Here is a 26,606-nt window from a genome sequence, read left to right as displayed (position 1 = left end):
CCAACTCACCCACCCAAGCTCCCCCTTCCCTCCCAAAAAAGATATATTATAACTTTGTTTTGAAAAAATATTTTAAACTTCAAAAATGATTTGAGCTAGTTAGAACGTAGAGAGTTTCCAAATTTGCATTTGCACAAGAAAAAAAAAAAAAGAGACAAAAGTCGTGTTGGGCGGGAAAATGAAGCTTCTCACGAATATCGAGAAAAAAGAAGAAGGTGATTTTTGAAGCCCGCCTCGCTAATTTCGCCTTTCACTCTCTCATTTCTCTCTTTCCTATTTTGGCGTCTCATCTCCCCCAGCTCGTACTTAAACCCTACAATTCAGAAGAAAGTTAAGCTTCTTATTACATTCAAAGATGGTGGTTCCATGCGTTGCCGAGCTTTCCGATCCTGTCAATGATGCGATGGTCCCGAGACGTTGCAGTGCGAGAATAAAAAAATTGAAGAGTGAGCAGGAAGCTCAGCGTGAGCGTGAGAGTCAGAGAGTACGGTGCCGCTCCAATGACGACTCAGTTCTTGGGAAGAAAACCAAGGTTTATAAGAAGAGCAAGCTTGTTACTCCCTCACAAGCTCAAGCTCAAGCTCAAGCTCCTAATAATGACGTCACAGTTGCCACTGTTGATAACGATGACGTCACTATAACCAATGTTGCTGCGCCAAATGACTGTACCGATCATCCTGTTCCCGAAACCTATCTGAATCCCCAGCTTAGCGGGAACGGGACTGAAAAAAGTTCGCATGCCAGGGTGACAGAGACTCTGCGGATATTTAACAAGCATTATCTCCATTTCGTTCAGGTTTCCTCAATTTCCCATTTCATTTTTCCTGATAATTTCCGCAAGCAGACATTTCATAAGACAAGAGAGGGTTCAGTTTTAAAGCATATCTCTGTCACGTGTGTATATAATAGTAATGATTTTCTCTCTTGTTGACCGTGGTTAGGAAGAGGAGATAAGATGTGGAAGAGCCCAAGCAGATCAAAAAACAAAGAAACATTCAAAATCTAAGGTCAGCCCTCTCCCGCCTTTGATGAGTTAAACTAGAAAAGTACATTTGGTTGTTAGAACCATGAAACATATCAACTTCCAATTTCAGTATCATTTTGTTCTCTCCTTACGCCCAAGTTTGTCATAGTGGTTTGTCCTTTTATTGCTCATTTGATTCATGTAAGCTATGCAAAACTTGCTTAACGTATTTAAGTTGGTAACACATTTGTGCAGGAAGCCGAAGATGATGGTAAACGCAGTTCCAAGCGGCCTGATCTAAAGGCGATTTCCAAGGCATGTATTTCTTCAGAAGTCCACATTGGCTGCGTTAATAATCCTATAACATGTGATACCAACTTGAATGCTTTTTACCAGCTCCACGTTCTTTGTGCTAGAGCTAGACCAAAATACTGTAGAGATTCATCAATAACTCTTGACATTTTCTGTGGAAATTTGGTAATCTACACTACCATTGGTGTCTACTGGTAGATGGTGAAAGGGCCAAACTATGTCTCTTTTAATTATGTTATCAAATCAATCCCCTGACATTGAGTGCCACTCCTCCTGATTTATTAGCATGATAGATCAAATACAATAGGATGATGAGATTGACTGCCACTCCTCCTGATTTATTAGCATGATAGATCAAATACAAAGGGTGACTTTTATTTAGGAAAAGAATCCAAGTAGATGTATCACTCAAACTTCAAAGTTCAGTTTGATGGTTATTAAATCGATTGAATGTAACTTTTGAAGTGTGAAAGTGTACTGTTCATGTGGCTAAAGTTTGAACCAGTGCCTCGAAATTTATATTGAGTCTGTTCTAGAGTCTTGAACTTCTGCAGTAATCTAAGTGACATATAATGGAGCCTTTTGTATGCTCTAGTATTTGGTCTTCCCAGCCATTTGTAATTGAATTATTCGTAGTTCTCCTTTTCTTTATTTATGTCAGTCTGATTGTGTGCCAACTGCCAAGTTAATATGATGAAAAACTTGAGAGTTTGGCAACTGCTACACGATTCTCCAAAATTGCATGGATTAGATTCAACTTTTCTTTAATATTGAAACCTAATGCCTTTCTACATGACTAGTAATAAGTATTATAGATCTCGGCAGTCGTCAGTCAGTACTCATTTCTCTCATGCTCAATTTTTAAAAATATTCTAATGCAAGAGATATAATATTAGCTTATCTTTTTTATTGATCGGTATTATTAGCCTATCTTTAAATTTTTTTGACTGTGATTGTTGTTAAAGAAATGAAGATATTTACCACCCATGTATGCGTATGTAGTGGTCTTAGGGTAAACTTGTCTAGGAAGAGTAGAAAAGTAATGAGAATAATGGTAAAACTGAACATTGTCTGTCATTTTGAATTGGAACAAACAGTTGGAGTAAAGGATGTTTCTTTTTTTATCAAGATCAATGACTTGAAACTACTTTATTCTAAAAACGAAATAAAAAGAGCCAAGCATGTATAAAAGCTATAATTGTAAACCACGATTGAGTCTATGGAAGCATTGGTACAGCTTCCGCCACTTATCTATAGTGTTACCAATCTATTGTTTGTTAGTAGTATCGAAGTGATTTAATTACTGTGCAAGAACTTGTATTCTATTTGCTTTACATGTTTGTCAAAATTTGAGTCTTTTGGAGTAAGTCTACTTTCGTACTATTGATTCTTAATGAGAAAAACTTGCAGATGATATCAGAAAAGGAGGTTTTGAATCGTGAGAGAATTGGCTCCCTTCCAGGTTGATTGTCTACTCTTGCTATATGTCTCGTGAAATGATTGATTTATCAAAAGATGGGTATTTGTGTATGACTGTGAATTATATCGACGTCCATTTGCTTTCTTAGGAAAACTACTTCTTGCTTCTATAAGCTAAGTGGATTGGACTTTCAATTTGCTGACCTTATTCTTGGAAAAGGTTTAGATACATTTACCCCGTATAGAAAAGATATGTGCACCTTTTGTACTCTTATCAATGCAACCTAAAGAAGATAATTAGTTCTCTCTGTTTCTCATTCTCTCACTTGCATTTTCACATGTAGTAAAAGGCTTCTATGATATCAGTTGAGACTTAAGTAGCTTTGTCTAACAATGATTGCCCTTTTGCTTAATATTTGTTCTTCTTCTCATAGTTTTCCCAAGTCTTTGTTTTTTGGTGATTATTTCTGCTGCATCTTTATTGTGTTTTTGAATTGGATCATCAATAATATTATTTTGCAATTATTCTAATGGCAACTTTGTTTTTCTCTTGGTACCTAAGCCTGTAAGCCGATGTAACTTTGTTTATTTTCAGTGATTATCATGGTGATAATGCCTCTTTCCCCTTTTCAACTTTCAGGGATGCAACCCTGTTTTTCATCTTGTTTGAACACTTTTTTAGTCTGTCTGGTCAGTAAACAGCCGTTGTTCGGCAAACACATGCTATGGTCAGTTAGTGTCATGTCAGTGCGTTTGGCTGTTTAATGACACATTATCCATTAACTAGTTGGTATTAGTTGTATACAACAGCACTCTACTTTCGATTTAGCATCATGTTACTGTTCAGCTACACACCCACTGTTCAAATTAGTAATTTGCCAGTGCCGCACAAATTTCCACTGACATGTCACTGTTCCGACAGCAACCACACTATTGTGTTTATTTTTATTGAATAAATATTTTTTTATCTAAAGCCATCATGTGTCAATCTGTTAACCTTTTTGCAGTAAACTGATTTTATTTTTTATTTGATAACTCAAACTACTTTGTTACCTCGAATTGAACAACTTGAGTTTTAAGGGAGAATGTTGAAAGTCAAGATAGATGTTGACTTAGTAAATATGTCACTGTCACTTCTATGTATTTTGATTACACATGTATCTTTATTTACTACTATTTTGCGCTCTTGGTTTAAGTGTTTGAAGTCATGAAATTTACCATATCAAAAGGAAAATTAAAAAAAAGTTCTCTCCATCTCTCTCTCAGATTTCATGGTTCCTACATGTTATCTCTACAAGTATTAAACAATTATAATTTCTTGCGTTTGAGTCAAACCTGTCCAGTGAATACGAAGAGGGAATTTCTTAGTTTGGTAATGTGATTTTAAGTTACATTTACGCAGCATTTAACCTTCTTCTTTCGCATGAAATGCAATGGAAAGTGATTAACTATTTGATTTTTAAACAAAATAACTGTTTGCATTCTGACCAATGTATACGGCATATTTTGGCTCTAGACGATGAAAACATTGATGATGGTGGACCAACTAGTTTCTAATAGAACACATGAGATTAGATCTTTAGCTTATGCGTCAATTAACTTCTAGTAAGCCTGTACGACATTATCATTTGTTCTTGTCCTTTACATTTGAAAATCCAGTCAATCGATATGGTTTAATGGTATGTTCTGCAGTTAAAATATGTTTTGGGTGGCTGTATATGTTTGAGAGTTTTAGTTTTGAGTTTCTTGTGGCAGGCATTGATGTTGGTCATCAGTTCTTTTCGCGTGCTGAGATGGTCGTTGCGGGATTCCATAACCATTGGCTAAACGGCATAGATTGTGTTGGCCAATCTGCAGGGAAAAAAGGGGTATATCGTTGGCATTTGAGTTTGAGTAACAGTTGACTAGCTAAAAGAATTTCAATCTTGAATTACTAATTCTTCCTTGCTCAACCTAGAATAGTGAATGATGTTTTGCTTGTTATTTTTCTAAACTCATTTCCTTCAAATATCAAGAGCATACCATTTTTACTTTTGACATGTATGGGCATTATCTAGAAACAAACATTTTCAAAGGATGTTACTTGTGCCTCAAAGGAAAAAGTACGTTGTATCATGAAGGATGCATATTATCTGGTTTGTTATTAGGGAAACTTTGATCCTTCATGGGCGCATTCCATTACGGCCTAGTTTATTGTTACAGTAAAGACATCTAGAAATCTTAATCTTTTCATTAGACATTTTGCTGTTCATTTTCCTAGTCTTTACTTTGAACAGTCATAGTGAAGTGTATTGAACTATTCCCTACAGATATGGTTCTTAAGTTTCACCGAGAATCAACTGTGGAAAAATGATAAAATGAAGTCATTAACTATTTACTCGTATAGCCCTTTGATGTGAAAGGTTTTCTTTTGGTGCATTGAGTTATTTTTGATTGCTTGCGACTTAAGTTATTACATGAAATTCAGTTCATTGTCCATATTTGATGATAATAAAATGATCCTGAACTCTTATTGACCCTCACGTGTGAAGTATCTATGGGTATTGCTTTTGTTTTTAATGTACAGTCATTTGCTGCTGAAGGCAGTTCTTTTGTCTGGAGGCTTATACATGTCTTCTCTACCCCATTACACTATATTTTCCCGAATGTCTTCTACATTTTTCTTTCTTGCCTTTTAGTTTTGTTAACTTAATATTTATGATCCCCTCACATCATTAGGAGTACAAAGGCTACAGTTTGCCCCTTGCGGTTTCAATTGTCGTATCGGGACAGTATGAAGATGACCAGGACAACTATGAAGAAGTGGTCTATACTGGTCAAGGTGGAAATGATCTGCTTGGTAACAAGCGCCAAATAAAGGATCAAGTCATGGAACGGGGTAATTTAGGGCTTAAGGTTTGCTTTTCTCTTCTTTCTTTGCAACTACTTTATATTTCTATTTTTATTAAAACCTCTATTCTGAATTGAATATATTATTTTCTGTTTTTAATGTGTGATAGGTTAGCTAACACTCCCTTTGTCCCAGTTTATGAGACTCTATTTTCATTTGGGATTCTCCAAATGTTTGATACAGTACCATTTTTATAGAAATTTCACAACTCTCAAGAATGCAAATACATAATACTATCCAAATTATAAACCTAGATGTGTTGTTTCTATATCTAACTGATTTTGCTAACAACCATTACTTCAATGTTTTCTTCCTCTACTATGTTTATCCAAGTCAGATTTAACATCTTAATCCGTGCTATATGACAAATACCTGTTCTTTAAAACCGCGGAAAAGGCAGTAACTCTTGTTGATGAGCATTAAAAGAAAGACTTATTTTATCTTCTCTTCTTTGTGCTTTCTCAAGCACAAAAATCTTGTGAGCCCATGGGACAAAGGGAGACTTGTAGAGAAAGGGGCATGTCGTTCTCAGGTGCACTGAGTCTTCCTACACTGTGTGAGTCCTTGCATGTGTTTAGTTGGGGAAATAGGATAGACATACAGTTCTGTTATAAAATCTATTAGTCTAACTTTTTTTTAATAGGTCAATTTTCAGCCGCTTGATGTGCTTCTACCTTTTTGTTTGTCGAACAAGATTAATGCATTTCCTTTGCTTTCAATTTGTTTGTCTAACAACGAAGAATAGTGGGGATGAGTGGAAAAGTGATATTTACCTAAATTAGCCATGAGAAAGATGATCAATTCTAAATTATGTATTTGATGAGATTTTTCGTTGGGTTATTCACTGTGAAAGAAAACATAAATTTGAATTAGGGAATTATATTGTTTTTGAATTAATGTCAAGGATAACAAATTAGCCAAAGATAAAATACAAAGCTTGGAAATGTTTTCTCAGCAGCAACTTTCCGCCTATATTTTGGTGATCTTGCTCTGATATTTTTTGATAAGCAACTCAAGTTGGTTTTTCCTTTCCACCTTGAGTTGTCAAAAATATTGACTTCCAGGTGTGATTAAAATATGATAATGATCAATTGGTCAAATTGGCGCTTTGTTGAAGTGATTTATATAGTTTCACTTATTTTTCTCTGTCCATAGTGTTCCTGCTGTGGTGTTTTGCGGATAAAGTTACAGATCTTTAGTAGGGTTGGGCATTCAGTACTTCAGTTTTCGTTTTTTCAATGGTATATATCAAATACCAATCCAAAGTTAGTTAGGTTTGGTTTATATTGTTCGGTATGGAATCAGTTCTTCAGTACGATCTTGGTATATTGGACTATTTTTCTGCTTAAAAAACTGGTGTATTTTCTATCTAAAAGATGGCTTAACTTCTAATATGCATCAACTTTTTGAATAAGAGAGCTACAGACATTAGCATCTTAACTAATATACAACAACTAAAGCCCTTTTGGACTATAAAACTTAATATACAGCAACACTAGTTATAATAGTTCGGTATTTCGATTGAACTGATATTCCAATGTATCAAGTCTTCATAACCAAAAGCTGTACCAAAGACTGAACTTTTCAAAATCAAAATTGATACCGTGTTGGCTATGATAATTTTTCACTTATTCCAGAAAATTATTTCACTTTATTCAAAAAACAGCATATGTTCATGAAAAATATTTGGAGAACACCCAAAACCTTGATTACACTTTTCTCAATTTTACTGTATTTTTCTGTCAAATTGTAGCCTAAATTGTTTACTTTTATAATAATAACCCCATTTAAATTATAATTCATATTTAAATCATATATCATATTTTCATAGGAAAAGTACACTCAAACTTACAAATATTATTTGCAAAAATTATAACCAAATACTACTCCAACTTCAAAAATTTCAATTAAAGTGAAAACATATTTACAATAGTATGTAATAGCTTGTATATGAGAATTTAATCTTAGAGCAAATTTAATTTTATGTTTCTGGTGAATTAGTCAAGTTGAGTGATTTTTCTACTTTATATAAAACTAGTAAAAAAACTTGCGCTTTGCGCAGGAATTTAATATGACAAATATTATAAAATAATACTTAAAATCTATCCGTCATTAAAGGTAAAACACTATATTATCTTACATTTGTAGTAACGAACATTAATAATGTAAAGGAAAATGAAAATTATTATAGCTTACATAAGCATAAATTAATGTGTTTAAAAATGCAAGATCCTCAACTGGAGGAAAGTACACAAATATTTAATTGTGTAGATGAAGAAGAAAAGATTTAGAATTTTGTTTTTTTAAAATGAGAGGAAATCCTCTATGCATAGACAACAAAGGTAGTTTGAGCAAATGTTTATTGTGCCTTATCGGAAATGTTACAACTATTTGGAAAAGTTGCAACCCTTCGTAAAAGTCACAACCTTTCAAAAAATTCATAACTTTTTATAAAAGTTGCAAACTTAAATAAATTAAATGAGAATCTTGGTTCGTGGTAGCACCACATATGTGGGCCTAGGGTTCTCTTATATTATATATACGTGATATGATATATGATATGATTGGGGTATAAATCATATTTAGAGAAAGTAATTTCAAATTCTAAATATTCTTTGCAAAGAGTATGGCCAAACACATCTTCAACTTCAAAAATTCCAAATAATGTGATTTTTTTGGTTTTCATGGCCAAACACCCACTTATTTAGCTCCGTTTGTCTTTTTTTATGCCACCCCCTACTTTTTAGGACTTGATTGGTATTTTCTTTGCACTTCTCTATATTTCTTTCTGCTGAAAAACCTTCACAACTAAAAGTTGAATTACATTACTTGCTCTCTGTTTGCAGAACTGTATGGAGCAATCTGTACCTGTAAGGGTTACACGTGGACATCGGTGTGTGAATAGTTACGTTGGAAAGGTTTATACTTATGATGGCTTGTATAAGGTAATCAATATGTTTTTCTTCATCTTTCAATCCCAAAATTAATTCCTTATGAAATATGTAAATGTCAACTGTGTTTGTTGAAGTTGAGTCATGTTTCTATCTGTTGATATGCAGTTAGTCATTCAGCTTCCCATCTTATTCGGCTGGCTTAAATGGGTCATTTAAGAGATAATAATAATATGTACTTAAACTGCTGTTGCTAGCAGGAACCAAAGATAGAAAAGAAAATGGAAGCAACATTCAGTTAACATAAGGATGTATTGGTGTTGGCTATGTAGGTTGATTTAGGAATTTCTGTGGTTAATACGCTTAATCTCACGATATTAAGTCACTTAGTCAGGTTAGTTGTGGATTCTGACTATAACATGTTTGATTGTGTAGTCCTGACCAATATCTCAGATATTTCTCTAAATGGGCTATATGGCCATCAATTTGAAAAGGAGAAGTGATGAAAAGATGTAAAAGAATTATTAGTGATGTCACTTTTCAACCTTCCGTTGTTTGTGCAAGTTAATTTTCTTACTTTCTTTAAATTGTGGTGGTGTTGATTTTGGGTGCTGTACAAATGTTAAAGCATTGATGCAGTCTTGCATTACAGTAGTTTAGTTTTCTTTTGCAGGTTGTAAATTACTGGGCGGAGAAGGGTATTTCTGGATTCACTGTCTATAAGTTTCGATTAAAGCGTATTAAAGGACAACCTGTGTTGACCACCAACCAGGTCTCTTTCCTTTTTAACTTGACTTCTTTTTCAGTGGTATATTATGTTTTAATTTAAATTTTTGTTCCTTTGCCCGAATACTAAGTGTCTCCTTTGCACTCTCAGATTGGGAGACTACAAAACAATGAATAACATAAATACCCTACTTGTGAAAATGCCCTTAGGCATGATTGTCGAGGCATGACTTAAACCTTTCCAAAATACCTTCTTTTTCACTCCGGTGGTCTTTTTTATCACCAGAAATCATCATTAACATCTACTTTTTTTCTCCCTCAAAACCTTCTTTTCGTCATTACAGAAGACTTTATTTACTCCGCGTTAGGTTTTAAGTCCTTCAACATCTAGAGAATCGTAGGAACGACAAGGGATTGGTAAGAATGGACAAAAAGGAGTAGGAAAGCAATCAGAAGAACATCTTTTAACAAGAAATTGATGGATTGTATTATCTAAGTTCTTCCACGTGCGTCAAAAAGAATAAGAAAAGTAGTCAGAAGATAGAAGATCAATTTGTTTCCAATCAAGGAGGTGACAAACAGTTTGAATTTAGCAGATATTTGGGATGCAAAGCGGAGAAGATGCCAACAGTTTACTTAGATATGCCTTTGGGAAATGAACACAAGAGCATACAAATTTGGGATGACATTGTGGAGAAAACAAAAAGGAGATTAGTAAGACGGAGGGCACTATATTTGTCTATGGGAGGTAGACACACTCATCAATTCAGTGCTGGACACGCCTTCCTATTTATGTCATGTCACTATTTCCGTTGCCCCCCAAAGCTCTGAAGAAGCTGGACAAATTAAGGAGGGATTTCCTTTGGCATGGATGCAAAGACAAAGGTGGTATGGGTATTAGAGATCTAAGGAAACAAAACAATAGTCTTTTGATGAAGTGGTTATGGAGGTATAATAAAGAGGGGCAAGCTTTATGGAAGGATGTCATCAAATCCAAGTATGGTGAGTACAATCCTTGGTGCAATAATGTTGGTGTTGATGCCTATGGGGTGGGGGTCTGGAGAACTATCAGAAACTTGTGGCAAAAACTTGAAGCTAATACGTACGTTGAAGTGGGAGATAGTAATAGAAGAAAAATTCCCTGGCATCACCAATGCTCCTGATTCTTTTTATGGAAACTTAGTTAAGATGGGGCTTTCACGGTTAGTAGAGCCTACAAAATGGAAAGTCCACAACAACGCAACTGTAAGCAAAGTTTGTGGAGAGAGGTATGGGGAACCTTAGCACCAACTAAGATGAAATGCTTTACATGGTTGGTTGCTAGAAGGGCTTGCCTGACACATGAAGTGCTGAGGAGAAAAGGAAAGATTATAGTATTTTGGTGCTCATTATGCGGGAACGCAACAGAGACCAACCAACATCTATTCGTGCATTGCAACTTTACAACACAAATTTGGGCCATCTTTCTTAGTCTCACAAAAACAAACTGGACCATGCTTGAGCATACGACAGATTTGTTGAGTTATTAGATAAGAAGAGGGAAAGAGCAATAGTCAAAAGGCATGGTGGAGGATATTCCACATTGCATTTGGTGGATGGTATGGAAAGAAAGAAATAGTAGAAATTTTGAAGATAGGTCAAATTCATTTCAAAGGATAATTCCACATTGCATTTGGTGGACAGTATGGAAAGAAAGAAATAGTATAAATTTTGAAGATAGGTCCAATTCGATTTAGAATGCTATATGGGATTGTATTGCATCCTTACAGTTCTGGTGTAAAGAGGAAGGTTTAGAGGTTACAGAACATATTGTCGAATTATTAGGACTCTTGTAAGTATTTTCTTCTCTTCTTTGTTCCCCCCTATTTGCAGGTCACCAACATCTCCTTAATGCTAAATAATACACCATTACCATTTTTTTTTAAAAAAGAAGATGAACAGAGCCATTAGCAGAAATTTTTTGTGCGAGAAATTTCAACAATATGGTAGATACATTAGCTTGATAAATGTTAGGGGTATAAGGAGATTCATTCTCGTGATATGGAAGAAAATAGAGTGAAGTACATACTAATTGAAAACAACAACCCACATGTTGAGACTCTAAAGAGTATTAAATGGAGGAACACAGAAGGAGGTGCAGTAAATACCAAACCAGCACAATTGAGGGGGGGGGGGAGACCTATTTACATTGATGGCCGTTTTTGTTCACAAAGTGAAGTGTTGCATATAAGTGTCGTGAATAACTTTGAAGTGTCTGAAAAGATGTCAACTTCATTGAATGAAAATAGGAGTTGGGCTAATAAAACTTGGAAGCAAGCCCATGGATTTAACATCTATATGACGGATACTGGTACTTTTTTGTTCGAATTCTTTGTAGGACAACGACGCAACAAGTGATAATTTGACTAGATCTGGAACAAAGTGATACTCCGATTAAAATGGGGGAGCACGTCAAGGGTAATCCTGAAAGGAAAAAGATAACAATAACAGTTCCACTTGGGTAACGTTAGTGGATTTACTATTACACCTCTGGTCACAGAAATTCTTTAACGCCATTGAAGATTGCTATGGAGGTTGGATCGAATCTGAGAAAGAGACAGTTATGACATCACTCAAAATTGGCAAAGATTGAGTTAAAAGTGATAGAACAGAAATACCAAATGAGGTGTCCATCCAAAACACTTCATGACAAGGGAAACTCGTAGCCGCTACCCTTTGGGTGCGCATAGGGTAAAATCCCGCTCCCATTCAATAGCTCGCATACCACATAGGAGAGGTAACTTGCACTAGGCAAGCCTGGTGTGACGAGCTTGACCCATAAGGCAAACCCCATGCTTTCGCTGGGTAGGGATTTCGAACTTTGAAACTTCTAACATATAAGTCCCAAGCTCAAACTATTGGGTCACCCCGAAGGGTAAGACATGCATCATTTTCTTCATGTATTTGTGGTTAGAACTCGCAACAAAAATCTCCATTGGAGAAGAGATGAAGTTGGGGGGGGGGAGAGCTATTATTCAACAGGTGTCTAGGTCATACCCAAAGGGTAAAAGTGTGGGATTTGATTTTGACAAACCTTGATCACATGCTACCTACACACACAAGCTCTAGTAAGGGCACCACAAAAATTTCAAAATATCCACCTCACTAGTTGTGCAAGCAAAACTTTAAAAGTTTCAAAAGCCTAAAGGCTGCTTAAATTAGAAGCCTCCAAGAGCTTTTGTTGATAAGTCAATAAACCTAAGTGGAAATTCACATAAGGGGCAAGAAACTATTGGTGCAAGTCTAAACAAGTTAAAAAACTTTGGTGTGCATTTTTTTTTGAGACCTTCAGAAGGAAAGCACCACATAGTATTCTAAGGCGACTAGCTTAGGGAAGAGAATGCATTCAAGCAATCTATGGCTATTACTGAGCACCCTAAGGGGACCGATAATACCACATTCGCCAAAGGGAAAAATCTCAAAGATAGCAATTGCGAGATGTAAACGAAACAAATCTTTGAAGCATCGAACTAGGTCAATTCACATATTCTTTAGTGAAGTAACACGTGTGGGATGACTTTTGAATGTTTCGTAAGAGAAACTTTAGCGTTGTTCATGAAGATTGATGAGACAAAATCTGAACTAGATAAAAAGGGTCTGGTGAGGAAAAGTGGAACACCAAAGAGCAGAGGAATTAGGAAGAATGAGTTAAAAAATCTGAAGTCTAGTATTAATTAAAGAGTGGAAGGAGTTAGGAACAAGGGGAGGATTTTATACTTTAGCTTGCAAATGAAAGTAAAAATAATTACTTGGACTGCAAGGGGGCTCAATAACAAGAATACTAGAATCCTGATAAACAATCTTTAAAAATAATTACTTGGAATATAAGGGGGCTTAACAACAAGAATACTAGAATCCTGATTAACAATCTTTTTCAAAAGTGCAAGGTTTATATTTGTTGTCTTTAAGAAACAAAGGTGAATGAAAATATTGAGGAAATTGCCATACAATTGTGGTCCTGTACATGGATGAGATGCGGGTATATGTAAGCTGTAAGTAGTAGGGAGGGGATACTTATAATGTGGGATAGTAGAGTATGTGATAATAGCCTGATAGAAGTGATTTATGCACCTCATACTATTGATGAGAAACTTCTCTTTTGGGAGGAATTGGTAGCAGTCATGTAACTCTGTGATGGTCCACAAAAAATGGAAGAGAGTAGAGTATGCAAGAGATTTACCAATGTTATGTCTGATTTCTCTACCCGGATAAAAGATATGAAATTACATGATGCTTATTTGGTGGGAAGTTCACTTGGATTAGAGGAAATCCATGAGATGCTAATTGTGATGCTAAAGCTTGGTAATTGGGAAAAGAAGAAATCAACTTTCAAGTTCAAAGTTGGTTGTTGAACGTTGAAGGTTTCAATGAGCTGATACATAGTTGGTGGAATAAGTTTGTAGTTAAAGGCTATCTAGATTACAATCTTCATGTACCTTAAGTGAATTGATCAATAAGAAAATTAGTTTGTTAGAAAAAACTAATAAAGATTGATCTTAATCTAGCTCAAGAAAGTAGAGAATTAATTGGATATGAAATGATGGTCAGGGCAACTAGAATAGTGGAATTGTAGAAAATTGGCCAAGAATGAAGATTCTAGGTGGAGACTAATCTAGAATTTTGTGGTTGAAGGGATAATAACTAAGTTTTCTAAAAGAATGGCAACAACACACACAAAAGGTATAGAACAATTGACAAATTGATTGTAAGAGAGGAAGAGATAGACAAACCTGAAGATATGAAATCAACTATGATAGAGTTTTACAAGAAACTGTGCTCGAAATGTGAAAATTGGAGACCCACTTTCCAACTCCCGGATTGTCCAAATACTTTCCAACTTAGTTCTTGTGTGGTCTGAAAGCTTAAACTTTGTGATGGGGACAAAGCCCCATACTAGATAGAAGCTTGTTGGACATGAAAGAAAGACCTGCTGCTGACAGTTCAAAATTTCCATTAGAAAGAAGTTTTCGAAAAATCCTTTAATGGCACAATTATTGCTTTTATCTTAAAAAAGCACCAACGGAAAAATTAAAGGGCTTCATGCCCATAAGTTTGATTGGAGGGGTTCATCAAATGACCTTCTTCACAAGCATACAAATCATGGAGTCTTCACCTTTTGGCAATTGAGCAGTTGTATTATCAGACAAAACTAACTAGGCATTATAAAAGTTTAAGAATTTCCAATTAGAATGTCACTTAGAATGTTTAGCAAGAATTTCAAATTCACCCTCTTTCACCTTTCTTTTTCCTTCTAGCTATGGAATGACTCAATCAAATTTTCTGAAAGGCCAATACCAATGGTTGGTTAAAAGGGTCAAGGCACGGATACAAGGGAATACAGATGATCAGTTGTTAGTCACTCACTTGCTACTGCATGTTTTCGCAAAAAAGGTTTCTATACCCGGTCAACCTAGTAGGCAACATTGAGTTGCTAGCTAGACCTACTTTTGGTTTCTGACTTATTTTAAGTCATGATTTTTAGTTTTTCTTTTTCAATTTGTCAAAAACCGACTTAAAAGTAGGTTTGACCAACTATTAAGCCCATCCAAATGGGCTCATAATCTGGTGAGATTCAAAGTCGTAACCATCAACATGAAACTAGAGGGATTTGGCATTAGGAAACTCCGGCTCCTAAATTCATGCTTATTACAAAAGTGATTGTGCAGATTTTGCAATGAAGACACATCTCTCTAGATGAGAATTATGATAGAAAAATATGGCCAAATTAGTCATTGGACCTCTAAAGAAACTCTAGGGCTTATAAGTTGCAGTGTATGGAAAACCCTTCAAAGATTATGGCCTTTAGAGAAAACTTGATAAGGGATGAGAGCCTTTTGGCTAAGTTTCCTTGTTTATTCATTCTCAGTGAACAAGGCAAAAACCACTCACAAATTTGCTCAAGGTGCTTTATATGTGATCCAGAGGTTGAGGTCAATGGACATATGTTTCTACAGTGCAAAACATCTGTGAATCCGTGGAACATGTTCTTATGTATTTTGGGTTATGCCAAAGACCACTTAAGGGTTTCTTCTTTGCTGGAAGGAGATTGGGAAATGAGGAAAAGAGTAGGACTGGTGGGAACTAATATAGCATGCATTTGGTGGACTTTATGGAAGGAAAGGAATTTATGATGGTTTGAAGACAATAGTGACAACATCTTGAAAATCAAGATGAATGGCCTTAGCTTACTCTATTTTTTGTGTAAAAAGGATATGGCGGGGGATATAGAACTTTTTGTGGATTAAATAGGTTAATTGTAAAGAACCATGGTTTAGTGTGTAAGGTTTTTTTCATTGCCCAAAAGGGGTGTAGCTAGTCAGTCATCATTTTTGGGATGATGGTTTCTTGAGTTTGTTATATGGAAAGTTAAAACTTTTTGTTCTTGTCGGTCTTTCTTCTCTAGGTTGTCCACTTGTTTTACGTTATCTATCTGTCACTTCTAAAGGTACAATGCCTTCCAAATTTGAAGCTTTCACATAGTTTTTGAATTCATTGTAGGCAGCAAACCAATTATTTTTTTAAAATTAGGAGGAAAAAGAATATATTTTGTCCTAGTTGATTTTTCAAAGTCTTAGGCACACTTTATTTTGGCAATTTTGGAGAAACAAACCAAATGAACTAAGATGAACTATATGACAACAATACTGGTCTTTAAAACTCTTTGATGAACTATGCAACAACTCAAAGTCATATTGCACACATCGGTGTAGTCACTGTAGCATATGTATAAAATCAATGTGTACTTAGATTGTTTGTCACGATGTAACGATAAAGCATTATCAAAAATTACTTATTGTTAACTTGTGTAATTATATCTTTGAAAGCAACAATAATGAAGTGTAGAAAAAACACAAATAAGTATGAATGATTACAACATATAAAGATATGCACAAATATAGTAATCTTAACTATCCAAGTTTAATACATGTTCCAAATGAACTCAACAACATAAATAATGGTATGCACAACTGAACAATTGATGCATATAACATTATACTAGCTTGGAAAAATACTCAAATTAGTCACGCCACATGAAGGAATACATAAGACACACATGTCAACAACACCCTATATATCTTGTATCATTTATTATCCTAGTATCAACAGATACGCTCGCCACTGTATATAAATTTTCCCCATGATACTTTACTAGCATTTGCCTTCTATTTGAGCTAAGTGCTAATGTAGCACTACATATTGTGGTAATGTACTCATCTCCTCACTTTGTTAAGCTCTACTCAATTCATTTTTAGTATACTTCTCCCTTTGTGCAATTGCCTTAGCGCTCTAAATTCTTGCAACTAAATGATGCTTTATTTTATTTTTCTGTGCACTCTTAGTCACTTGACATAGAATTAATTGACGAGACTCGCAACAAAGTTAAAGGGCTGTATGTTTGTAGACTAACCTTGGAGTCTTTAAAGGTTCAGTTTGAGTAGGACCAAAGCTCACTACTTGGAGTGCAAATTTAATGATGCAATAAATGAGGTTGGTGTGAAATACAGAAACCATCCTAAGAGAGGAGGTTTCATGTATCCTGGTAGATTTAAGGAAATGAAAAAATGATGATGTCACATAACATAGAGGAGTGTGGTGGATGAAATGGAGGCTCGTTGCCTTTGGAATTCCGTGCGACAAGAATATACTACAATCTTAAAGTTAAGTTCTACATTGTGGTGGCTAAGCTGACTACATTGTATGGGACGAAGTGTTGACCAATTAAGAACTTTCAAGTAAAGAAGAGAGTGGAAATGAGGATGTTGACGAGGATTTGTGGGCCATTCTATGAAAGATAAGATTAAAAATAAAGATATTGTAGATAAAGTGGAGTGACCTATGTAGTGAACATGATGTAGCAAGCGAGGTCGATGGACAAAGAGGTGTGAGAGTTTGACAGTGGTGGACTTAAGGAGAGATAGAGGTTGACTGAATAATCATTGAGGGTGATCTCGAGGGTGTTCCATAATTAGCCTCTCTACTTGTGGGATTTCATTAATTATGTTGGTTTTGTTGTACCTTCAGCCACTTACTTGCTTCAACTGATCAAATTATAACTTTTCATATTAATTTGCTTCTGTCATATGCAGGTACATTTTACTCGAGGCTGTATTCCCAACTCCATTTCTGAAATACGAGGGTAAATAGAATAAAACTGATTAATTATCTGAATTGAATTTAAATAGGGCAAACTCTTACTTTTTCTGTATATAGGTTGGTATGTGAGGACATTTCTGGTGGACTGGAGGATATTCCCATTCCCGCAACTAATTTAGTTGATGATCCACCGGCAGCACCGTCAGGCAAGTAGCTATGTCTTGATATTATGCTGTTGGGATGGCTTTTTTAATTCTTCCTTCCACATGTGCTAGGGCTTTCATGTTAATGTGAAATGATTTTGTGACTCTTGAAAATTTGGACTAGTCTTTACTATTAACGTTTAGCTTGATCCGAGATAATATAGCCGAGAAGATATAAAGGGCAGTTGAGATGGCTCAAACCCATTATTGCGACTTTATTCCACTGAGGAAAAAGATGCAACAGCTTGACAATGTGTTCCTTGATATATATCTTCATAATAAATGCAACTTCAAATTTATCTTCCTAAAGCTTTATATTGGTGGATGAATTACTTATTTGTGTATTTTCTGGGCATTCATGATAATCTAACTTATATAGATGACTGGCTGAACTTTGTGAAATGCCACGTTTTCTCATTAAAAACTATGATACTGTTCTAAATACTTGAATTTGTGAGTTGATGGTAAGCAATCATTGTGTTGTATATCCCCCCTTCCCACAAACTGTCGTGGTCTTTCTCCTACACAATAGAATCTTCATTCCTAAAACTCACTGCCTTTATGGGGTCAGAATTGTCATTCTATGTGCCTGTTTTAAGGTGGCTGGAAAGGTCTGTCATAAAAACATCATCCCCATCATCCTAACTTCTTATTATTTTGTTATATGTCCAAATGATTAGAGTTCTTAATCCATTGAAGGAACTTATCTCGAAAGATCTTCATATCCCTCAGTTTTCATGCAAATTTTGCTAAAAATATTGTTAAGAGAGGAATTATTAATATGGAAAGAAACCATTCCTTGTATATTTTTTTTTTTGAGAAGGTAAGAGTTTTGTTTATTGACAAGTCAGTACGTGGGTTGCACTGAAACCATATTTACAGCAAAATCAAAAAGACATCTAACTGAATCTAATTCTAACAAGATCCTAGGATGTCTATAATTGAGTCAATTTCCTCTAAGTATATTTGTTTACACCAGAAACAAAAAGTCTGTAATGCAATTTAGTTTGATCATCTGTAGATAACAATTTTTCTTCTCAAAACATCTTGAATCATTTCCTTCCATATTGTCCACTGGATACAAGCTGGGACAATCCTCCATCTGTCTTTGTCAACAACTCCTACTCTTGCTTCCTCCCAACTATATAGCAAATGAGTTACTTTGTTAGGCATGACCCAACTAATACCCCTAAGGCTAACAAAGATTCTCTCACAACTGAGTAGATGTCATGCACTGTATAAATAGATGGCTAACTGTCTCAACCTGTTCACCACAAAGGTAACATCTGGAACACTAGGAGAATTTCCTCTTCTTGAGGTTCTCTTGTGTCAAAACAGCCTCTCTTGCCAATAAACAAGTAAAACAGACAACTTTGAAGGGGATTTTGATCTTCCATATATGCTTCCATGGCCAATGTTGTCTTTGTAGATTTCCTTGGTTCAAAAACTTGTATGCAGAGTTCACCTTGAAACTACCTTTGCTATCCGATTTCCACCAAAGTCTGTCTTTTTCTTCACTAGTACCTTTAAATTCCTCCAACATTCAGAAGAACTCCATGACTGAATCAATTTCCAAGTCATTGAAGTTCCTCCTGAAATGAATGTTCCAACCTTGTTGTGTCCATGTGTAAGTTACACTCACCTCCGGTTGTACTGCTATCAGAGCTAATTTAGGGAACAAATGCTTTAAGCTATATGATCTCAACCAATTGTCCTTCCAAAAAGAAATCTTGAGCCCATTTCCAACTTTAACATTGGCATGCTTCTTCATGAAAGGCCAGAGTACTCTAATTGATCTCCACACACTAACCCCATATGGGGTATTGACTTCCTTTATCATCCACCTATCCTCTTCACCATATTTGATTTTTTAATTACCTTACTCCAATATGCTTGAGGTTCTTGTGAATGAGACAAAACAGTGTTTTGGACGGCGAGAGGCGACAAGGGCCTGCCTCGCCACGCGGCGAGGCGCTCGCCTTTTTGAATTAAGGCGCCAATTAATACCAAAAATTAAAAATATTTAATTGCACATATAATATTCAAAATTTCAATAGTAATTACATATCTTACAAATACTATAATAATTACTATAGAAAGAACTATTTTTTTTAAAAAAATAATGGACAGCAGTCACAGACTCACAACACAGTGTAAACAGAAGGCATTTTACAGTAATCTGGGACAAAACAGAGAGTGAAGAAAATAGAGGAAAAAAAGAGCAGTGAAGAAAACTTGAAGAAAACACAACTGAAAGTCTGAAACGAAAATTGAAGAAGAAGAACAGAAAAAAAGAGGTACACCTCAGGTCTTCAGCAGTAGCAACTCGAAGATGATGGAGACCAGGAGAAGAGATCGCGAGGGGAAGAGAGTCGCGAGGGGAAGAGAGTTGGGGAGAAGAGTGCGCAGCAGCAGATTTTGAAAATATAAAAAAAAACCCTAATTTTGACTAATATTGTTAAGTCAAATATTTTTTTTAAAATAATCCATGGGCCGCCTTTTGCATACCGCCTCGCCTCAGTGGGGAATGGCGAGGAGGCCTCGCCTCGCCTCGCCTCTCGCCAAAGGCGATGAGGCGCTCGCCATTCACAACACTGCTCCAAAACCATTTCAATCTGAGAGCCTTACTCCAAAACCCAAAGCACTTTGTTCCATTTGACCAGACGAAGGATTGTTGAATTAGTTTTCTTTATTCCCTTTCCAGAGAAAATCTCTCCTAACCTTGTCCAACCTCTGTATGATACCATCTGGGACTGGGAAGATGGACATCATGTAGGTGGGTAGAGCATCCAACACTGCATTTATAAGGGTAATATAGAGGAAATGATTTAGAATCCCTATAATTATGTGTGACTGACGTAGGAAAAAACTTTTACGAATTATTTTTCTTTTTAGTTTCTAACACATCTCCTTTCTGGAAGTTGGTTTGCTCATCTCTCTGGTATTTTAAAGATGCCACTATCTCTTTGGAGACAAGCTTTGATACTTTCTATGTGACATTTGTTTTTGAATTTTCATTAGAGCCAAGTGTTTGGATTACTACCGAGAAGTTTCTCTTCCTGCTCCAAAAATGTGTTTGATTCTTGTTGAAGAATGACAAAAGTTTGTCATTGATGGTTAATGAGATAGGTAGATTCCTTATGACTTGGACAATCGTCCTCCCTTTGAGCCCCTTAAATTAAACTGCTCACACACAAAATGCTATGCACTGGGCGTGATGTGGGGAGTTGAAGAATGACAAAAGTCCCTCAATAATGAGTAATGAGATGGGTGGACTCCTTAGACTATTCCCATGATCTTTCTTCTCATCCTCACTCAAAAAGTAACAACAATTTCTTTTTTTCTAAAAGAAAATGGTGGTTCAAATTTATGGAACTAGAGTTCAGCCTTCACCAGATTCAAAAGATCGAACTCCTCATTCTATTAGTGATGAAATTTAAATTTGACAATCAAGGGGTAATACACATTACTTCAAATCGAGTGGTGCCAGAAAGAACAAAGGATAAGAAGTTGACTGTCATTTTATTCGACAAAAGATTGAATCTGGGTGCCTTGTGATGGGTTTCTTGAACTCAAACGGATAATTAATAGGGGCATTGTTACAAATCATATTGTGGCTTTAAATTGACTATATCTATGGCAAATTATAGCATGCATTTTGTGTACTCCCACTTGAATGGGAATGTTAAGAACTTAAAAAATTATAAATAGGGCAGGTTTATCTGTATTATAGTTAGGGATTTGTATGTAATCATAGATATTAGGTATCATGAATTATATTTCACGGAATAGATATGTTGAGGATATATATAGCTGACAGCAATTAGCTTGGGATATATGTATTGTTATTATTTTATAATTAAGGTTCTAAGTATTTTTTAGTGTTGAATTGTGATAATAGCAGATTGGTTTTTGATACTTGATGAAGGATCCCTGTTGCACTTTTTTCATACACGACTGTGTGGTATAATAATGCATTGTTCTATCTTCATCATACCTACTGCTGGAATCCTTTAAGCTTTACAATATCTGCAGTAACTCGTTTGATATGTTTTGTGTTCTGATATTTAGCTTTCTCTGATTCTATGTGTCATATGAATGTTTAACACACGATTTCTAATGGAAGTTGGAGGGTTAGTGGATATACCAATAAGTTTGTGCCTGTTAACATCTTGCCAATGTGAAGTATAGCTCATATCCATTTGTGCCTATCTTTTTGATGTTAAAACTTTGCACAACATTCAGGTTTTACTTATAGCAGGGATATCGTATGTGCCAAAGGTATAAAGTTCCCTTCAGCTCCCACAGGATGCAACTGTCATGGTTCATGTCTTGATCCAAGAGTTTGTTCTTGCGCTAAACTCAATGGTTCTGAATTTCCCTATGTTCATAAAGATGGTGGAAGGTGAGTGTAGTATTTCAATCCTTTGTCAGAGTATGTTAGCTTAAATTATAGATGAATTTCATTTACCTCGGTGTCTAACATCCACTTGTGTTTCTAATCTGACATGTTTACTTGCACAAATTACCTACTGTAAGGCATGATTGTCTAGGCCTTGATGCTACGTGTTTAATTCTTTATGATATTTGCATTTTGATCACCCTTTTCACATATATAGTGCTCCTTTTCTGCTTTTTGTCTATCCTTAATTTTAATAAGAATAAATATTTTCAGCTCTCTTGGGATTTCTAGGGGATTTAGCTAGGTACCTCGTATAGCTGCTCCATTTCCCATTTGTGTTGGAAGTCCTCACTTGACTAACTGAGAAAAATGAGGAAGGTGGTTTTATCAGGGTATTCATTGTAGGCAGTAGAGAACCAAGAATTTTTTTATAACCTCACTGTTCTCTCATGATGCTTTTTTTTGTGGGTTTTAGGTTATACGGACCATTATTATGTTTCTATAAACCCTGAAGCTAGGTGCAAAACATGTTTACCGCTTTGCGGAAGTTTCTCATAGCAGGTAGTGCAGTTACCAAGATTCTAAGGCACGTGTATCATTGCCAATGGGTGTTATACTTGAGAGCCGTGTCACTAAACAACAAGTATTTCCTTTTACTTTTGAGTTAATAGATTATTTCTGGTCTCTAGAACCAAGAACTTTCTAAGGTCCTGGCTTATTATAAATATACTTTATTGTCCCTGGCTCCCTGCTACTAAATATTTCTGATTAATAGAACAAAGACTATTTCGAGTTGCCTTCTATATGTCTTTCCCTTATTGGATACCTGTTTGATTTGTCTTATAAGTTATAACTACAAGCCACTTTCTTGCTCGTTAGTTCAGTGTAGTTATCTGAGATATCATAATGCAGTGCAGTGGAATTCTTGCAACATGTGACAAGTGCTTTGAGCTTTGTCTGGTACTTTACAGCAAAGCTGAGAGCTTATCAATATTCCGTTTGCAGTTGCCTTGCAGTGGAATTCTTTCAACATGTCTTTTATTTTCAGTATATTTTTCTTTGTAGACTTGTTGAGCCAAAGGCTGTAGTCTTTGAATGTGGTCCGAATTGTGGATGCGGACCTGCCTGTGTCAACCGTACTTCTCAGAAAGGATTAAGATATCGGCTTGAGGTTATTTTACTTGCCTATTAACCAGATTTCAGATTTTTCTATACAGAAGAGTGCTGCGTATTCATTTCCATGACTGTTTCTTTATTCATTGGAGCAGGTTTTTCGTACTCCAAACAAGGGATGGGGTGTGAGATCATGGGATTATATTCCTTCTGGTGCAACCATTTGTGAATACACTGGTCTTTTGAAGAAGACAGATCAGATTGATCCTGCAGCAGATAACAACTATGTTTTTGACATTGATTGCTTGCAAACAATGAAAGGGCTCGATGGGAGGGAGGCAAGAGTTCAGATATTTCTGTTATGTCATTTACATTTCTTCTAGGACTAGCCGATGGGTGTGTTTCCAAAACTACTATATTCCCTGGGCTTATTTAGACGTGTAGAAATCATCTAGTTTTCACTCTATCTGATATTTTTGGCTGTTGCAGTTTTCCCTGAGATCAGGCATCACGAAAATAGCACTAGTCTCCCATTTGGCTTTCGTCCTTTTGTTTGGTTTGTTTTCTTATTCACTTCATTTTCTTATGTTCTTCTGCAGAGACGGTTGCGTGAGGTTTCTTTGCCGGGATATTGGCACAATGATGCTGAGAAGATGTCAGACGGAGGGCCAGAATATTGCATTGATGCAGTCTCTGTTGGCAATGTTGCAAGGTTTATTAATCATAGTTGTCAACCTAATTTATTTGTTCAATGTGTGTTAAGCACCCATCATGACATTGGTTTGGCAAGAGTGGTGCTAATGGCAGCTGACAACATACCTCCTCTGCAGGTTTCTGCTAAATCTTACTCCTTGTGTGTTCAATGAACTTGATAAAATTTGTTTCTAATTGGATAACAGTGATTAACTTAGGGTCCGTTATGGAAAGTGGGGCTACGATAAGAAGATTGTGTTCAAGAATCACGGGAAATGTAAAAGATACTAAAGGGTTATATGAGAGATTCTTTGTAGAGAACAGTGAGAACATGTTCTGTAGCTTTTCTAAAGGTTATACTGATGCTGCCAAAAGCCCTTCAAAATTTATGTCATCAGTTTGCCCTATATCTTGAAGTTGAATAATGTGCACAATCAATTTCCAACCAGTTTGTGCATCAAGATTATAAAATTGTCTCACTGTTCTCTTTGACTGGAATCTGTCTTCAAAACTAGTTAACTCCTCTCTAAGAGCTGTAGCTTTATAGCAAGCTGTTTTGACTTTTGACCAATCAGCAAGCTAGAAAAATTGCTTATTACGGTGTACTGTTTTTTTCTTTTTTTTCTTTTTTCTTTTGAGGTGTTAGTCACGTTTGATTGTATGATTCAGATTTTACCTGACCCTAAATACCTGTAGGCTGGACTTTTATCTCCTTGTTAAGCACAGTACTCTAGAATGTAAAGCAGTGTGAAGCAGCCTTTATACTATTAAATTGTTCATTGATTTGTTTATGGTTTACCTGTAGGAACTCACATATGATTATGGCTATGTTCTGGATAGTGTTATGGATCGTGAGGGGAAGGTTAAACAAATGGCTTGCTACTGTGGTGCTGCTGACTGTCGTAAACGCTTGTTTTAATGGGATATGTGTTGTTGTCTTTAGCTCACAATTACATATTTTTTGGGTTCCATATGCTGATTTCTCATCTTCTGCTCTTGTGTGTAGTGGATACTAACGTTGGGAAATTTGGTCAAGTGTTATATATTGTATTTTCCAATGAGAAACGAACTTGTTAATTTGATTTCACATTCATCACCTAATCTGAAGAGAAGCGATGAGATAGTTATTCCTAATCTTGTGCTTTGTTGCACATGACCATTGCGTTGATAGTTATTCTTAATAAAAAGTGAGGCTAGTAAATGAGTTTAATTTGGATGTTCCTTAGCTACTGTGTTAAGACTAGTTGTCACAACGATAGTCAACTGTTTATTAGTGTTCCGTTTTGAATTAGTTGTAATTAACCTATTCAGGAGTTGTTGGTTAACGCCCTGCGTGGTGTAGGTCTGAAAATTGGTCTGTGATGATGGATAGGTTCTTCATGAGACTGAAAGTCCACGTAGAAATCTCCCACGCTTACTGTAAAGCTGTCATCGTGGTTCTCTCCCTTGTCAACGTTAATGGTAATTATTATTATTCTAATAAATATTTTACTTTTTTTTTCTAGAAAATAATAAGTAGTAAAATAATTAGGGGTGAGTTATATGTAAAACTAAAATTAGTAATAATTTATGTGGTTATGCTTTTTATTTTGGCGTCAGTTGACAACTATGGTTTTTAACTTTAGATATGCATAAATACTTACTTAAACTTATATATAAAATTAAACAAATTGACACATTCATCCTACATGACATTTTATATGAAAATTTTGTGTCCTACGTTGTGTTTGACATGTATCATGTCATGTGGGACACATGTGTCTACTTGTTCAATTTTATACAAGTTGAAGTGTTTATTTGTGCAATTCTAAAGTTAAGGGTCATAGTTATAAATTGACGTTAAGTTAAGGATCATATTTATTTATTGTGCTTTTTATTTTAATCGATTGATGACCATACATACAACATTAGATGTCTTTGTCATATGCCGTGACATATGAGAGCATTGTTCATATACTTAATCTTAATGACTCCCTCTACTTAAATTGCTTACTATCTATACTATCTTAAAAGTATGAAATGTTGAAATAGTATAATATTCCAATTAGAAATTTTCAAATTATTTTATCTATCTATACTTATATCTATATTTATATCTTCTATACTATCTTAAAAGCATAAACTTTCAAATTTGAATGTTGAATTACTATAATATCCTCAATTGACAATATTCAATTTATTATTAGTTTAATTAATTTTATTATATTGAAAGTAGATATCTTTTCAAATTAAAGAATTGTGACTTTTTCAATGAGTTGTAGCTTTTCTAAAGGATTGCGACTTTTTCGAAGGGTTGTGATTTTTTCTATAGATCGTGACTTTTCTAAAGGGTTATACCTTTTCTAATGAGTTGTGCATTTTTCAAAGGATTGTGACTTTTTTGAAATCTTGTGATTTTTTGGATAAGGCACAATTAACACTCATTCATACTACTATTTGGTAGCCAAAAAAAAAAAAAAAGAGGGGTTTCCTCACAATTTTAAGCTACAATTTTCTTTAGTTTTCTACTCTTCTTCTTTTTCTTAAAAATTCTCGAGTGTTATTTGCAAAAATTGGTCAAATTCGAAATTCAACGAAATTTGAGGTACCTCATAAGAAAAAGTTGGTGAAAAGAATGTAGCTAATCATTCATCAATTAACACTTGTATTTTTTCTTACCATTTATGAGTTAACAGTGACGAAAAATTGTGGCAGAGACAGTAATATTAACAAATATAAAAAAAAGCATATGATTTGGGTAAAATATTTTTTCTTTATTTTTTTATTATTCTTTTCCATCAAACAAAAAGTTTCTTCCTAATTTTTCTAAAATAATGGGTATCAACGTTGTCCATTGAACTATTAGTTTTGGTGTTAAAAT

General features: G+C 35.3%; 1 protein-coding gene across 3 annotated transcripts; it reads left to right on the top strand.

The window, feature by feature from the left end:
- The first annotated feature begins 152 nt into the window (after positions 1–152).
- On the top strand, positions 153–24,880 carry LOC107008776 (histone-lysine N-methyltransferase, H3 lysine-9 specific SUVH4). Of its 3 annotated transcripts, none has more exons than XM_015207938.2 (15): positions 153–796; positions 942–1,007; positions 1,220–1,279; positions 2,687–2,738; positions 4,451–4,563; positions 5,414–5,590; positions 8,432–8,530; positions 9,150–9,248; positions 17,329–17,378; positions 17,453–17,541; positions 21,784–21,943; positions 23,006–23,111; positions 23,209–23,391; positions 23,653–23,883; positions 24,552–24,880. In XM_015207938.2, the coding sequence occupies exons 1-15, from the start codon at positions 356–358 to the stop codon at positions 24,663–24,665; spliced, it is 2,040 nt and encodes a 679-aa protein (XP_015063424.1). In that variant the 5' UTR covers positions 153–355; the 3' UTR covers positions 24,666–24,880. The 3 variants fall into 3 exon arrangements, with proteins under 3 accessions (XP_015063424.1, XP_015063425.1, XP_015063426.1); XM_015207939.2 differs by lacking the exon at positions 24,552–24,880 and adding an exon at positions 23,965–24,475 and having other exon boundaries at positions 154–796; XM_015207940.2 differs by lacking the exon at positions 24,552–24,880 and adding an exon at positions 23,953–24,476 and having other exon boundaries at positions 155–796.
- The last annotated feature ends 1,726 nt before the right edge of the window (positions 24,881–26,606 follow it).

The sequence above is a fragment of the Solanum pennellii genome, chromosome 2 (assembly GCF_001406875.1).
Source record: "Solanum pennellii chromosome 2, SPENNV200".
Lineage (NCBI taxonomy): Eukaryota > Viridiplantae > Streptophyta > Magnoliopsida > Solanales > Solanaceae > Solanum > Solanum pennellii.
The sequence above is the reverse complement of the archived record's forward strand: the minus strand, read 5'-3'. Positions and strand labels throughout refer to the sequence as shown.

Excerpts from the sequence above, each read along its gene's own strand:
- LOC107008776 (XM_015207938.2), top strand. The coding sequence starts at position 356 with ATGGTGGTTCCATGCGTTGCCGAGCTTTCCGATCCTGTCAATGATGCG. Across the intron at positions 1,280-2,686 it reads ATCTAAAGGCGATTTCCAAG|ATGATATCAGAAAAGGAGGT; the intron begins GCATGTATTTCT and ends AAAAACTTGCAG. Across the intron at positions 2,739-4,450 it reads GAGAATTGGCTCCCTTCCAG|GCATTGATGTTGGTCATCAG; the intron begins GTTGATTGTCTA and ends TTCTTGTGGCAG.